At 39.6% G+C, this 16506-nt stretch overlaps 2 protein-coding genes across 4 annotated transcripts in view; one reads left to right on the top strand and one right to left on the bottom strand.

The window, feature by feature from the left end:
• Positions 1 to 16506, top strand: part of LOC145496850 (voltage-dependent calcium channel subunit alpha-2/delta-2-like) — a 132345-nt gene that overhangs the window by 29608 nt on the left and 86231 nt on the right. For 2 of the 3 annotated variants that reach the window (XM_081476611.1, XM_081476612.1), the window contains 8 exons: positions 177 to 229; positions 1278 to 1304; positions 2058 to 2089; positions 2437 to 2523; positions 2755 to 2782; positions 3183 to 3301; positions 4071 to 4153; positions 5207 to 7364. In XM_081476611.1, the coding sequence (XP_081332737.1) occupies positions 177 to 229; positions 1278 to 1304; positions 2058 to 2089; positions 2437 to 2523; positions 2755 to 2782; positions 3183 to 3301; positions 4071 to 4153; positions 5207 to 5320 (543 nt within the window). In that variant the 3' untranslated portion in view covers positions 5321 to 7364. Of the gene's footprint in view, positions 1 to 176; positions 230 to 1277; positions 1305 to 2057; positions 2090 to 2436; positions 2524 to 2754; positions 2783 to 3182; positions 3302 to 4070; positions 4154 to 5206; positions 7365 to 16506 lie in introns of those variants that run through there. The other variant, XR_014050614.1, reaches the window with a different exon arrangement.
• LOC145496851 (uncharacterized) lies at positions 7469 to 16422 on the bottom strand. The gene is made up of 7 exons (XM_081476613.1): positions 16104 to 16422; positions 14925 to 15170; positions 11534 to 12714; positions 10922 to 11064; positions 9985 to 10201; positions 8247 to 8341; positions 7469 to 7796 (listed from the first exon to the last, which is right to left on the bottom strand). The coding sequence occupies exons 1-7, from the start codon at positions 16267 to 16269 to the stop codon at positions 7661 to 7663; spliced, it is 2184 nt and encodes a 727-aa protein (XP_081332739.1). The 5' UTR covers positions 16270 to 16422; the 3' UTR covers positions 7469 to 7660.

The raw sequence follows: 16506 nt of genomic DNA on the forward strand, positions 1-16506 counted from the left end.
CGATGGGTTGATTTATTTACTTTTTTGGTTGGCTGATCGATTCATCATTACTTTATCAGCGATGTCCTCGTTTTGTGAATGTTATTTCGTCGTTGTACTCACCAACTTTTTGTTTTGTCACAGTTAGTAACATTGTAAATGAAAAAATCCTTGCATTTTCCTCTTAATCGTTTCAGCCTCTTTTCTCTCTCTCTGCCTACGTTGAGTGGTGGACAACCAAAGCTGTGTGGTATGTGCTGTAGCGAAGTCTGTGTTTTTTGTTGTGTGCTCGCCAGACCTCAGAGACATGTTCTATCTAAGCTTAAAGGAGCTCAGTCACGCTATTTTGAGTTATTTTGGCCACATTCAAAATTACCTTTAAATGGTAGGAAACCTGAAAATAACAGTTTAATAAGATAGAAAAACACCAAAGAGATACTGATAAACCATAAAGGAAGAAGGATGGCTAAGGATGGAGAAGATTGACACGGATTCCAAACGACGAATTTGAAAAATTGAGGCTTAACTTTTCAATATGCGCAAACCGTGACTGAGCTCCTTTAATAATACAAACTTCAGAATAGCAGCAAGTTTTTGGTGTCAAACCCCGCGGGGGTACTCCCAGAAAAGTTGGGTGGGGGTGTGCAACCCACTTCCTAAAACCCTTACCCTATTTATGACCAAAATCTGCGATTTTCCCTGCCCTGTTTATGGCCTGGCCAAAAATTCGATACCCTATTTAAGACCGTTGCGGTTGGCGCAGTTGCCCTAAACATAAGTTATGAAGGGCTTTTGTTGACGTTCTTATTGATAATGACGAAAAAGTAGCTTCTTCTAGGAAACATACCCAATTCAAGACTAGAGTGTTAAAACCATACCCTATTCAAGAACAAAATGGCCAAAACCGATACCCTATTTATGACCAAAACGACTGAAAAACCATACCCTTTGGGGCCGCACATACCTATATGGCCCATATAAGAGTGTACGCCCCCCCCCCACCCCCCGAGTGTCAAACACAGTCGTTTATCGTTTTTGTGCAGTTGTACGTGTGTATTACTAGATGTTGTAGAAACAGGCTCCAACTACCTTTTAACTCTTTTAATTCAGCTAGATTTTGTTCCGCCCTGGAAGACAATTAGGGAACAACAATGAACTTTTTCCGTGCATGCTATTTTTCTTGGTTTGTGATAAATACTCGCGTCCCCATCTACACTTCCTTGAGATCAAGTACTCTCGTTTCTTTTTCTACTTTGTGGTTGTCTTAACTAATTAGTTTTTCCATATTTACATTTCAGGTCTTTGCTGTATTTCAATTTCTACAGGTTGGTTCGATGATGTTCCCGTTTTGGAAACGTTACTCAATCATGTGGTTCCATTTTGAACGTGAATGTGATTTGAACGTTGTCAGGAACTGTTTTATTATGTGACAGTGCACAGAATAATTTACAGACCAAATCATTTACTGAAATGCCCATAATTGAAATTCATGTTTTCGTGATACACACTATTTGCATACACTTTAGCAATATAATGCACCTTGAAATTTAAGCTACAACCCTGGACAATACTGTTGAGACAGTTTCATCAATGTTTTAATTACGCACGGTACCACGATGTAATCAAACCACATCAAAGTCCTCCACCCAACACCCAATCAATGTTGTTTTGGTCTGAATACCAGGGGAAGGGGTGGGGGCTGAGTGTCTCACACCCCCGGTAATTTTTGCCTAAATATCCCTTACCCCGTTAATTCCAATTGCAAAAATCAACGATTTTCGAAATCAAATTTTGTATGATGTAATTATCCCACATTCTTTTAATTTTCCCCTTCCCCCTCCCCCCCCCCCCCCCCCGGCGCAAAAAAAAAAAAAACACCCTGTATCCCGTAAATTTTTACCTAAATATCCCGTATCCCGGAAACCCCCAGTAGGGCCTCGTTATCCAAAACAACATTGAAAGAGGCGTTTTGGAATTCAGTCAGTACAACAGGAAAATGAAGAAATTTTATCAATTGGTCTCAACTAGATTTGTCTAGTGTTGTAGCTAAGTTCTCACGTGATGTTTTCATTTTGCAGCTGGTTTTTCTCCGAGACTGGAGCAAGCACAGGTAAGAAAGTAACGTCTTTCCATGCTTCTTGTTTGGCACCATCTCGTTAACAAACCAAGCTATAGAGTGGTCTTTATTCGAGTGTCGAAAAGTAACTGGCGTTATATAACTACGCTACATGAAAAAACTCGTGCCACTTTTTCATCCAATCAGCATTAAATCAAAACCAATCGCTACTCGCTCGCGCAAGTTTTCTCGCGCTTCACACCAGCTTCACGTATTTACTACGAATTTTGATTGGTTCACTATATTGTCTATGTCCTTTTTGATTGGCTAGGGTGATAACTTTGGTTTTGGTTTTACAACACTCAATTGAAAACGGCTCTATGAACTATCTTTACTTACAGAAGCTACTGATGATGCCCCAAAGAATATAAGCTGCATTCGCAATGTGACGACGTATTATTCCACCACGGGCGACATATTGCAGAATGGTATGTGACATTTTATGTTCAACACGAAATGGTGTGACAAATCATAATATTCTCGAACCCATACCTTCCACGGCCAAGCGTCAAACAGAGTGGGATCTGGGTACAAAATTTAACAAATCATGTGACCAAAGAAGGGATCACGTGATAGTTAACATCCAGTCGTGTGTCTTGTTGGAGATTTTTCTTTGTCTTGTGCAAGTTCAACACCTCACTTGTTATTTTGCTCCGCAGGAACAACAACTTGTGAAGACTGCCCAAGGTAAGGGCAAACTGCTAAATGAAGTCAGCGTGGCTTATTGGTCAGGGCCCTGGACTTAAAATCCAAAGGTCGCAGGTTCAAGTGCCGCTCTGACCACTTGCTGGTGTTGTTTCACGATAGGCTCGAGTTCAACTCTTTGACTTCGTTGGTAAATAGCCAAGTGGTTTTTCTCCTGTCAGTTGGGGTTTTTACCTTTGCTATGTTCAATTTGAAATGTTTCTTTCTGAAATTTAATGGCTTTACCCCACTAGTCTTTGGCTGTACACACTGACCGAGAGTAAACTGAGATTAAACCGAGAGTCTTCGATTTTTATTTTTAAGTGAGGTTGATATTATTGTGGAGGGCTGTTAACTGTGTTTTGAGTTAACGTACATTGTCTTACTGTGTTCTCTGTGATAGGCATCATGTAGTCGCCAGTGTGCCCGACAGTAACTTGTACCTGGTAGTGATAGACGCCATCTGTGGACCATGTTCTGATTCGATCAAGGATATGGGAATTCCAGGCGAACCCCGAGAAAATATCCTTTAATCGAAATGCACGATTAATAAAGAAACAACTCTTTCTGTAACCTTATCACACACATACAAGTTAGGCAACTAACAAACGATTTATTTGTAACCTTATAAACCTTAACACACCTGCTTAATACCTTGACCATAGGCGGGGTGGGGGACGGGACGGTTTTAACACGTTAACTACAGTTACATAAATATCAGTTCACATCTAGTAACCGCGTGTCAGAATAACCATACTAAGCTACAGGCAGGTCAGCCCGTCTTGTCTTAATTGCCCTTTTATTTCATCGCGTAATGTTCTCTGAAAACAAAAAAAAGGTTTCTTTTTCCTACCTTTGCAACAAATGGGTGCAATCCACAGTAGGCCATTTCCAAGTTACCTTGTGCCTCAGTTTCAAAACGAGTCCTCGTGCAAAACGTTTCGTATGAAAATGAGTTTGCTTTGCTTGAAAATGAACCTGCAGGAGGAAACACATCTTCGCACTCAGACTCGTTCTGACACAGAGGCAAAGAGCAACTCTGAAATGGTCTATTCCTTCTATGATATGCGCCTGCAGAGAATCGTGGTAGTTGTATTCATCATTTTGGACTGGATGTAGTTGTTTTGATGAATACCATGATTCCCTACAGGCGCGTCTCGTAGAGGGAATTGGGATTAACAAAAAGGAAGAAACCGTTCTCAAGAGTGGGATCACAACTAGTGAAGTGGAGCAACAAACGTGGAGGCAAAAAGGGGTCTTCTGCTTTGCGTGTTTTCCTTAACATCACCACTTCAAAGAGGGACCGTGGAAAACGCCTGTAAGGAACCTGGCTACCGAAAAAGACCTCAGAGATGCTTTGTATCAACACATTCTGTACGTACACAGTGCTTTTGCCTTCAACTAATAGGTGCCACTATTTTAGCACGAGGCTAGTGGTTTTTGAAGTCGGGCAACGGGACTCTGTTCTTCACGAGCCCCAAATTACGCAAATACTGTAAGAGATGATGACATTTTTGGTCGCTAGTGTAGATGACGTTGGGCTTGTACATCCTAGTTACACCGAAAATTGGTATTCTTTGCACCCTGAGGCCCCGCCCACAACTTCCACACTAGGCCGGTGTAATTTGAAAACAGAGCTTTATTTCTCTGGGTAGGCCTTCCGTCCACACTTATCCGTCACGAAAACGGAGCTTTTCCAAAACGCTCTTGAAACCGAAGGAATTTGAAAACAGAGCTTTATTTCTCCGGGTAGGCCTTCTGTCCACGCTAATCCGTCACGAAAACGGAGCTTTTCCAAAACGCTCTTGAAACCGGAGGAATTTGAAAACAGAGCTTTATTTCTCCGGTTAGGCCTTCCGTCTTCGTCCACACTTATCCGTCACGAAAACGGAGCTCTCTAAACCGCTCTTGAAACCGGAGAAATTTGAAAACAGAGCTTTATTTCTCCGAGTAGGCCTTCCGTCCACACTTATCCGTCACGAAAACGGAGCTTTTCCAATACGCTCTTCAAACCGGGAGAATTTCAGTGAAAACGGCGGCTTTGCGTTCTTTTGTGGACAGAAAACATTTTGAAAACAAAGCTTTTCGCAAACGATGAGGCTACGATCGTCATGTGATTTCCCTGACCGAGTTTTCCTCAAACACAAATCCAAAATGACCGGTGATTGTTGCGTTTTTAAATTCCTCCGGCGTAGTGTGGACGGAAAACATTTGAGGCGTTTTCAGAGTAAAACCATCGTTTTCAAATTCCTCCTGCGTAGTGTGGACAGGGCCTGAATGTCTTAAGTAATTTTGGTTGCGATATTGTTGCGCCGTCACAAAACACGTCAATTTCAGGCCATGTTGCGCAAAGCAATTTCTAGGAATAAAATTCAACTTTAAAGCTCTTGCGTTTTTTACTTTTTACCTTTTTTCCTTCTTTTTCAGGAAACGGGTTACATGTGTGGTACTGGTTCATTCATAACACCATCTCTTCGTGCCATCACGCTGCAATTGCTCTGTTTCATAACTGTATTGTGGAGAATAATCGGCGGCGTCTGACTGATTCTACCTTCTGAAGTAACTATTGGCTTGCAAGCTTACAAGATGTCAAGAATCAATTTTGAAACTGCCTTAAGAACATCTGTGCTGCAGAGTTCAGCTTCAGGCTGTAAAGAAAACGCGGAGATAGTTTGTTGACTTCAAATTGTTGACGCTTGTTTAAAATTATTTTACAGTTTCGTTTATGCCATTGTGGAAGATGCAAAAGTCGATGTATCTATTTTGAAAACGTTGTTTTCACATTCAATTTGGAACAATACATGCGTACGTTTGTTCGTGTAGAAAGGTTACGATATTTTAAGAGATGTATTATATTAATACTTAACTGTGTATTTTACTGTAAAGCTTGAAAACGTGGTACTGACAAAGTTTGTTTTAAGGGAGTATTTTAATATTAATGTATTATAAGCCAGCACAAAGTTTGTGTAATTGTAACCTTTCAGACACGTCTTAAAATTCCCTTAACTTATTGAGATCTAATTTTATTTTTTTTCAGTCGCTCACGAGCGCTGAATTGAACTTTTGTACAGAATGTCGTAAGTTTTAGATGCATATTTGAAAAGCCTCAGAGAACTTTTTCCCCGGCAGTCCCATAATGATAAATTAAATCAGTGCCAAAATGTTCCTTGGAGAAGTGTATAAATATAATTTATAATTTTGGCAATATTCAAAGAACCATTGTAGGATTGTGCTCTTTATTAAGTGATAATAATTGTCAATTAGTGCTTCTCGATGGCTTACAATTGAAATAGCAACGACGAAATATGCAACCACACAATAAATAACTAGTAAAATTCTTTCACTTGTACTTGTGTTGGTGAGGGAGAGGTCAGCGAGTAGGCAAGCCGTTCTTTACCCATGTAAAGGGTCGAGTTTGTTGTTGGTTCTTGACTTGCTCCGAGGGCTTTTCTCCGGGTTCTTCGGTTTTCCTCCCTCCACAAAAACCAGCATCTTCAAATTCCAATTCGACCAGGATAGAGGACCCGCGTTAAAACTAGTTGAGACTGATGTGGCTTCCTCTCTAAATATTGTAATTCGTGCATAGCACACATTACACAATAGCCCACATTCGAAATATCAAAATGCTAACATGACTCCCTTGTTTTTTCTGCTCGAAAATTGCAATTTTTTAAGATCCCTTTGTCTGGTAATTCCCATAAAAAGGCTGATTTTCACTTGCGCATAAGCAACACACGCAGACGCAGTGGTGCTGCCAAGAAGCTCTTTTTGTTCTGAAACTTTTCTCGTCAAAAGGTGCCAATTATCAACATCTTAGCGCGTCTGTTGCTTGTGCTTATGCGCTGTGAAAAGCAGCCTTGAGACTTGACACAAAGAAAAACAAGACCAAAGGAGAAAGCCTTGGTGCCATGTCAGAATTTTGATTGTCGAGCGTGGGGTTGTGTCCTGGTGTACCGGTACACAGAGGGAATAACCATTGTACTCCTTTCTTTACGAGGCTTTGTTTAGCCGTTGAACATTGTTGGGTCTTTTGTATCGGTTCTTGTGAACCGGTACACAAGCACAGAACCGAGCGTGCTGTTGAAGTAGTAGTAGTGAACTTTATTTAAGCTCGGATTGAAGAGAAGCACGTATGTGCTACTATCTCCGAGGAAAACAAAAGATGGAATAGAAGAAAAGAAAGTGATAGAAGAATAGCAGAAAAGGGTTGGAAGAATTCATAGGTAAAACACCGAATAATTTACTATCAAGGAATGTCGGTCAGTTGAGAGGAATAAAAATGACTAAATTTTGCGTTGTCTGGAGAACGTGAACCACGACGGCTATTTTTTTAAATTTCTATTTCAAGTTTATCGCTGTGTTCCGGATTTAGTTTTGTAATAGTTTTGAGAGTCGCAGACAACGTGGATGACTTGAGAGTATCGCGAGATTCGTAGGTAAAATATAAATTCATTTTTTAATCAACGTCGTCTTCGGCCTCTCCGTCGTGGCTTCATAAACTCCCTTATACGTAGTAAGAAGTGCTTAGCAACAGTTTGTTGTGGGCTGCGAGCTTTCTCGACCCCAGGGCTACACGTCTATGAAATGTTTAAGCAACCACGTGACCAAAAGCTGGGACGAGAACAGGAAACTGGCGCAAAACAGTGAAAATTAGCGGTACAAATGAGAACACAAAGAAAGAGCCAGTAGTACTTTCACTCGTTTGCTATAAACTGTTTATTTACAACTCTACATCGCCTTGTACAGATTTGCTATAGGAGAATTCTCAAGGAACACCACCCTGTCAAACGGTTTGAATCCAATCCAGAGTAATATTTACAAAAGTTCTCAAGATTGACACATGAAATCATAACATTTTGAAATTTTTTGAACCTATACGCGTTATTTTGTCTTCTCCTTACTCTTCTTCTTTTTCTTCTTCTTTTGCTTGTCTTTGCTGTCTTTGTCTCTCTTAGCGTGACACGAAGAACAGAACCAATCGACTTCACCAGGGTCATCTATTATGCCAACGCAGGTTCTACAGTAAATAATTACAACATTCATTATCAATGGACCTGTCCCAAGAAATTTGTATTAAAAGAGCACTAACAACATGAAGTATTCGTCTACATAATAATTCATCAAGTTTAATCAAAGGAAATCATGACCATGGCGGTGTTTGGATATCTGATCTTAATATTGGCGTAGATTTTTACGATTTCGCCTCAGTTTTAGTTTCGAGGGAGAAGATATATCAAACACTCAAGACGGCGTTTAACCACATTGCCAAACACCTCGAAGTTCATTAAAAATAATCCGCTGTGCGTCGTATTTTCAACTCTCTACTCGTTGTTTGGAAATGTGGTCAAGCACGGTCTTTCCTGTTTGATATATTACATCTACACTAAATTTCTTACTTATTCCTTCGTCTCATCCCTAGCTTAAAATCTAGACTAAACTGAAGGAAGATTACTTGAGGAGTACTCACCCGTGAAACCATTCATCACAGCCATCACAACCAATCATAAAACTGCCATCATCAGGGTCACTACACACAGGACAGTAGTAGACTTTACTATACCCCTGTGAAAACACATCACTAACAGTCAGCGATATTACAACAATGCGTGACACTGTGGGAGGAGTGGACAGTAGTACACTCTACTATAACCCTGTGAAACACATCACAGCCATACTCCAGACCTAGGGTGGTTACCAGTGAGACTGCATCTCAACTATTGTCTCGTGATACTGACTTTAAAATGCATGACTGTGTGTGCACTGGACGCCTTATTTTCTAAACAAACCAAAAGAGTTAGCATGACCAAATGCAACACAAGAAATGCAAAGGACTTACAGATTCACTTCATACTACAGAAAACTGATGCTAGAAAACCTAAAATCCAAATTTTGCGGAATTTATCACTAAGGGACTCATCTTTTGGAAAATTAGGTCACGTGATTAATATCATTCTCATTTTGTTTATGATGGAAACAAAATAAGAACGTTCTTACGCCCGAACTTACGTGGCAATTAGAAGATGATGATGATGATGACGATGATAATGATTTTTTTTTAATAGGCCAATTCCGATATATTAAAATTCTAACTTGGCTCCGAGGCTTAGGGGAATGAAACAAAAGAAATTAATTCTTCATCTCTCATCCTTGATGTGATTTCTTTTGTTTTATTCCCATAACCCTCGGAGCCAAATTAGAATTTTAATATATCGGAATTGGCCTATTTGGGAACAGCCCTAAAATAGTGCTTTGCCCTTCGCAGAAACCCAGGACAAGCAGACAATATTGTCTATCCATATCCTACAATGGCATCTTCGCCAGAAACTTCTGAGGCTCTTTTTTAGACATATAAATTCTCTTTCATCCACTTCCAGAATGACGGCTGCCATTGCATGACATTGGTGTTTGATAAACGCTCTTAAGGTTATTCCCCAGTATTGCATTGCGCATCCCTACTGCGCATAATTTCACGCGTGATTAGCGCGCACGCATTAAAAAATGGCGGCTTTTTCTTTACAGCTGGACCTCGCCATAGAAGTAAATCGTTATTTTCTCGCAAACGAGTATGATGAGCTATCATTTTTTTCTGTTGTTTTGAATTAAGTAATAAATTTCTCTGTGTAAAATAAATAGGGACCAATTCTCAGTGTAGAACAAAAAGCAATCGTCGGAAACGTGAATTTAGCAAGCAATCGTCACTACAATCATGGTGCTATTATAAGGATTTATATGGGTATAAATAAGGCGCTGTTGCTCCTAAACGAACATGGGGACCCCTCATTTTTATTTCAAAATTTAAGTTCCTTTAATATAAACAATCAATAGGCAAAGTTTCACAAAAATCTCAGTGCAGGTTCTATTTCAGTGGAATGACCTTAAGTGCCATAAACAGCCAACATTTGGCATAGCAATCACAAGGAAATGAAGCTAGGACTCTCCTTATATCAACCAAAAGTTATCTGTAGGGACTGCAAAAGGATGGCAAAGATGGAGAACGATATAAAACTTAGACGAGTTTCACAACAGAAACTAACAAAATTGGGCCAATTGTTTTTAGAATCTGAGCGTGCTAGTGTGAATGTGCCAATCATGATGCAGCTCCTTTAAGGTTGTGTTCGTCCCCATCCATAGATCAATTTTTGTCAAGTTCATCATCACTAAAAGTTTTAAATGATTTTTTTCAGTAACATCTGCAATTCACTTACATGTACAAGGGTTGTTGAAAGTGTCTGTGCCACGACTGTCCTTTCCAGTGATTCACTTTTGATTGTTAGTTTGGGAACAGTAGCAGCAGCAAAATTAGCCACAACACCTGGCTCTTGTTTGATTGAAACCTTTGATGTTGTTGGCCCTGGATTGTCCACCACCTGACTGCTTGCCACAGATGGGGCAAGTCTCTCTGTACCATCTGCTCCATGTTCTCTGTTGAAAAGTGGAAACTATATTCATATATGTCTAATTATTCTCGCATTTTAATTGCTTCTTACTTATGATCTGTTGGAGGACAGATGCTTAGATGACATCATCAGCACTTTTTTTTGTTTCTTTATAGAACAAGTAGATTCCATGTTGTTGTGAATCTGTTCAGCAATAGATAAGAGATGACGTCAAAATTTGGTAAGAATATCAGTGACACAGACGCCATCTGTAATCTCTTCCACAATTAAATTATGAGTTCGCGATTTCTATCGCACGATAGCTGATGAGGGCACAGCCCATGTCAACTATCATGCATAGAATTCGAGAGCGAATAATCAAATTGTTTTAGCATAAATCTACAAGTCATTCACAACTTTATCTAAGTCCTCTTCACAGACACCTCAAAAATGCAAAGTGGCCACCAGTTTGCTAACACACACACACTGCTGGGCTACTCGCTGTCTACAACAGCATAGATAGTGAGTAGTGTAACCAACCAGTTAACGGCATTTGTGATAGAATGCTAGCAGATTTATTGCAATATTGAACAGGCACTTGGCAACATGGAAGCTATCTGTCAATTATAAATTAGTGGTTGATCAAAGCAAGTTTAAGCTAATTCAGGAGTAGCAGCTACATTCAATTTAATTTTCAGCAAGTTCTCAGCAGAAGTAAATCCTATTCTCTTATTTCCAGTACATGAAGGCATAACTAAGCACATACATTTGTGAAGTTTCTGTCTTGGCCATCCCCTTGTTTGATAGCGATGCTGGTTGGGAAGTGGTCTCTAACTTCACTGTGATACGAGGAATAGGAGGTGTTGCGAATGGTATTGCCTGTGACGGTTCTGAATGATCTGTCTTCAACTGTAACATAACATAGCAAAAACAATTCATTCTCATTAACACAGTAATCCAGTTCAGTGCCCTCTTTTAAGGTATTTACCCCCCTACATGTACCTAAAATGAATACCAGGGACCCTCCAGTTCAAGGTGTCTTGTGAAAAGCACCCCCTACTCTTATCACAGCCCTTTAAAAGATGCTCCTTGCTTTTGATATCAGTGCTCAGAGAACTAAATAAACCAAATTAATCAATCCTCCATTAACCTTCATAGAATTGTACATAGAAGTGATTCAGTGGTCAAGAACAGGTGAGGGATTCTTTCTTACCTGGAATGGGTACCAAATGTAACTGTTTGATCTGATGTGGTCTGGAGAGTGTGACTTACTAGAGACAACGTGTTTGGCATGCAAGAAGTGGACTGATCAATTCCGCTTTTTGCACTGAGAAAGATGAATGCTTCAGTAGAAGAGCAGTAGTTTAAAGAGACTTACCTTTTTGCTCTTATCCTTTTTCCTTTCTCTGTCTTTATCCTTTTCCTTTCTTTTCTTTTTTTTCTTTTTGTGTTCCAATGCCGGGTCTGTTAAAAGATTTCCTGGCACACTGCTGTCACCAGATGCCATTGCAAATTCTGCCATGGAAAATTTGAGTCCTTCACTAGTGGAAGGAGTGCTCCATTCTTTTGGTTCAACTTTTACTGAAGGTTCAAGAATTTCCTTCTCTTTTTTGACTTTTGGTTTCTTTGAAGGAACTGCTTTACGTTTTGATTTCTGAGGCTGTGATTTCTCTTGTTTATCTGCATGATCTGGAGGCAACAATTGTGACACCGTGAACTGCTGGTCATCATTGACCTCCTTCTTAATGGGTTTTATGATTAATTTTGGCATACTTTCTTTCACCTGAATGTTCTCTTTCGCTGCAGCAGGCACTGCCTTTGTCAACGGGGATTTTGCCACAGGTTTCTTAGTCTTGTTGCCTGTTTTTTTCTCTGTTTTTGGAGTAGTTTTGTTTTTCTTAGCAGGGGTTTTTGTCTTAGCTTCAGTTTCTATGGCAGGTGATTCCTTTTTGTTTGTCAGTGGCGATTTCATTGGGGATGGCGATTTTTCTTTTGGCAATTTTGGAGGCACTGCCGTTGTCAAAGAAGTTGATTTTTTCACAGGGCTTTGTGTTTTCTTGGGAGTCTTGACTTTTTTGTTTGGGCTTGATTTAGCTTTCCCAGCTGGTTGTTTTCCAGCTTGTTTGTCAGCCTTAACTGCTTTTTTGTCTTCTGCCTTTGGTTTAGCTGTGGATTTAGCAGATGGTGCACTTTCTTTAGAGGAGGTGGCAATAACAGGAGGTACAGCTGATGTTAGTGGAATCTCAAATGTTTTTGCTGTACTCCAAACATCAGGTGATGGAGTCGGCGATGGCGAGGACAAATTCCCTTGCAATGCATCTAGGATGTCCATTTCATTGCCCCTGTTCCCTTTTTGCATAAAAGGAAGGTCTATTCGTCTTTTCTTTATTTCACTTTCCAAGCCTGGGGGGGTATCATGGGGCCTTTTAACGGCCACATGCTGACTGGACGTTTCCTCCCCAACTGTCTTTATTTCATTTCTCACAAATCCCTCTGCACTTCCTTGCTCTTCTCCTGCATCAACTGTGTCTGCATCCTCTGCTGCTGCTTTTCCTTCATCTAAGAAAATGATGAACACTGACATTGCAAACAAATGCTGTCATGAGCAAACGTTTGAGAATTTAATAGATGCACAATGCAAAGTTCAGTGAAGGGTCTATATATATTTGTATTCAAATTACTTTACAGTAAGCAACTACTCTTGAAAACTATCAGTGTCCTGCAGACCACTGACTCCTGTGCCAGCCGTAACCAGCCGTGCGAAAACCCACCCCCAATTTCCTGTGCCGGCTGTAACCGGCCGTGAAAAAGCATGTGAGGACAATTGCCTTTCCTACCCTCCCTGAAGACGTTTTGGTTCTCCTACTGTTCTATTGTTGTTAAGGACAAATAAACCAATGAGAATCGACTTACTGAGCATATTTTTAGAGGACTTTAGGGGTCCTAGAAAGACAGTTTTTAGGGTTAAAATCATGCGCTCAAAAAGTGCAGGTAATCATGGCACGTTGTGGGCCAAATCTACAAACTTCCAGGGTCTTGTTTTCATTCCTAAAAAGGAGAAATTACTTCTTTCGCACTTCAAATAGAAAGGAAAAACATAAATCGATGTTTAGGTGGCCTCAGAATGGAAGATCAAGGTGTTCAGAGTCCTAAAACCTTTCTGGTGAAGAATATTTCCTTCCTTCATCCACCGCGAAAACATGACGATCGGTGCACTTTCAAGTGAGTTTTGAATACAGATCACCGATTTAAAGCAGCTTCCTGGACTTAAGAAAACAAAAATGGTAATGTACAGTATTACTTCAAAGTTGAATTCAATTTTTAGAACAATTGGTAAAGCCACGGCTGATAAAATAACTGCAAAACTTGTTGGCAAAATCTCAAGCTTTTGCTTTAGCATGAAGAATTAATTTGAGTGCAGCGAAGCACGTCTGCAAAATTTTGAACATTTTTATGCTTTTAGATAAGTTTTTTGCCTCATCTTGAATGAAAATTTATTGTTATTGAACTTCCTGTCACGTTTGGTTGCCTTTATTTGTGAATTTTAGGTTTTAAAAGTAAACAGTATTTTTGCACGCTGGATTTCTGCATATTTAATTTATGGCGACCCCGGTAGTTTGTTTGTTTAGTACATTCACTTCATTCAAATATTTTTTTTTGAGTCTTATTCAGCTGCTACAGAACTCCTGAGAAAAGAACTAAGTGGGAGCTAAATTACAACATTTGAGATACAATTTATCTCAAAATCATTGGCTTGTTTTTGTTGTCTTTTTGATGTACAACTTTCATCTTTCTTTTGCTTCGCTGTATTATTTCGTCACACGGTGAAGAAATTATCTGATTTCTTGTTTTTAAATTAGTTTTTACATGTGTCTATCACCGTTATTTTCCGGTGTTTTATCAGATGTTATCCATCATAGTAAAAGAGTACAAGTTCTGTTGTATTCGGTTTTGTTTTGTCCTCTGAAGTCAAAATTAACTCATTTTTGCGTAATCAATTTTCTCGTCTTTTGTCGCGTGGCAAAGAAAAAAGATATTTTCTTGTTTTCTTATCAGTTTTACAGATCAAGTCGAGTTCTTTTTGTTGATATTTTTTTAATATTTTGGCCCTTCATTTATTCAACTTTAAATAAATGTCTTGAAACCTGATCTTTTGTCTGTGGTTACTGCGCATATGGTTTATTTTTGTGCTTTCGCCCGCTCTGAAATATCTCACAAAAACGCCATGGAATTAGGGGTGGGTCGCGGGAAATTTCATGCAGGAGTCAATGGGTTAGACATGTGCGCATTCTTTTTCAACATATAAGGCCTAGTAAAGCTAGATTACTCTATGTTGACTTGCCCACACACAAAAACCTTAACAATTTTACTAGCGGTAGTAAACCATGGTTTACAATGATAGTGCTTGGCATAAAGGTTGCTTGTAATAACTGGACACCTTTTCATGCAGTAATGTTTAAAAGTAGCATGCTAACACTGCTGACAATAACTAATGATTATAATTCATTATTGAGTCACTTCCAAGTTGCCTATTGTCTTTGAGTCAAAACGAAGTCTTCATACAAAAACACAAATGTGAAAATATGTTTCACCTGCAAGTTAATTTTTGTGCAAACCAAACTCAAAATGTTGCACTGAAGCTCGTTCTGAGACAAAAACCAAAGGTAACTTAGAGATGGCTAATACATATCTACAGTAGTTTGAGCAGTAATAGAGTTTCAGAATGAGGGTAAGAAGAAGACTGCATAGCAGCAGCAGCCATACAAAACCTTCATTTTGAAGAAGCTTAGAGACCAGAGGAGGTAAGTAGTCATAGTACTGCTCCAGTCTCTCCGCGATCTCTCCATTACGTGGATGATGGAGGACACAAGGTTTAGGCTTGGGATACCGTGGCAACTGGTGAATAAATGGAACTTGGTCTACCTGGCTCACAAAATCTTCCAACTCATGGAGGCAAACACCAATATCTTGGAAGGCTAAGTTCAGGTCGTCCAGATTAGGTTCAGTTCGACAGTCTGTTGGAGTGGAAACACAAGAATTTGTCAAGAACTTATATAGGGGTTTCATTCATGTCTTCAGCAAGAGGGCAACTGGTTTTCACAGGTGGGCAAAATTTGTTGAACTGAACTTCTTTATGAGAAAAACTGTCCTCTAGATGCTCAAACCAGGTATATAAAATTGACCTCAGCCAATCAATTTGCCTGGTACCCAGTTCTTAATGACAGCCCTGTTTACAGCTTGTAAAATTGAAGAATAAAGTGCCAAACATTACACACCACCAACACAGAGACACACGTTTTGTTTTCCACAACTGTAGTAACTCATGGTTGTGGTAATATCTCTAACCCCATCAATACAATCAGCTATAAGTCACAAAGTTTGGCTGTTTTGGTTGTTGACATAATAACAGGTTTTCAATGGGGTTGATATACTACCAGAGCCCATAAGGAGGAGGGGGCCTATAGTGGCATATCAAATGCAGCTGTAAAGGGTAGGGTATTCAAATGGTTCTGTCTGGGTAGGACATAAATACATGAATTTTAGTCTTGAATAGGGTATCATGTACTGGGAAACTGCACAGTTGTATTGAAGAACTTAGATGACATTGGGAATTGAAAAAGCCTACACCTAAATTGAAATACCAGTCACTGAGCAACTGACAGTAGTGGTGATTGAGTTTCTAGTCTGCAATAGTGGGGGTTCTTTATGTCAAGTTTACAGTATAGTTGCAAAACTTAGTTCAGGTCTAAGTGGCACACCTCCACCTAATAATTAATGGACTATCCCAAGACCATACCTTTGAAAATATTGTATAAACTTAACTGTTCGTAAGCCACTAATGACACGTAAGAAACGTGCAGGTTTAAGGCTGAGTTGAGCTGTAAGGCATTTCAATTTGTGCCAATCAATATTAAACAAGAACGTACTCCTGAAACTTCTAAACTTACAAAGCTGGCTGTATCCATGAGCTGACTTTGCTATCTCTTCAAGATATTTTTGTAAAACGTCTGTCAAGAGGTCGTGTGTTGATTTCTGCAAGGCGTCCCATCCCATTGACTGGCATATCTGCGCTACAGCGGTTTGAAGGGCTCCGTGGTTGAAGCCGTCACACATCGCGAAGGCAAAAAATGCTTGCTTTCGTTGATTCTACGTAAACATGTGCTGCTAATTACACTTAAGAGGGACTTTTCAGAGATAAAATAAGAACAAAAGCAACATTTTTTCTTGTTAAATCTTGCACTAAACTCGTTAGCTACATGAACAGAGCGAGATACACTTATCACCTGCGCACAATCCTATCTGCATTTACCGCTGTTAACCAAACGTGGGCGCAAAATCCGCAAAAACATT

Source organism: Orbicella franksi, chromosome 9, assembly GCF_964199315.1.
Source record: "Orbicella franksi chromosome 9, jaOrbFran1.1, whole genome shotgun sequence".
NCBI lineage: Eukaryota > Metazoa > Cnidaria > Anthozoa > Scleractinia > Merulinidae > Orbicella > Orbicella franksi.

Coding starts and splice junctions, on each gene's coding strand:
- LOC145496851 (XM_081476613.1), bottom strand. CDS start 16,269: ATGTGTGACGGCTTCAACCACGGAGCCCTTCAAACCGCTGTAGCGCAG. Junction 10,202..10,921: donor AAGACAGAAACTTCACAAAT/GTATGTGCTTAG, acceptor ACTTTTCAACAG/AGAACATGGAGCAGATGGTA. Junction 7,797..8,246: donor TGTGATGAATGGTTTCACGG/GTGAGTACTCCT, acceptor TATTTACTGTAG/AACCTGCGTTGGCATAATAG.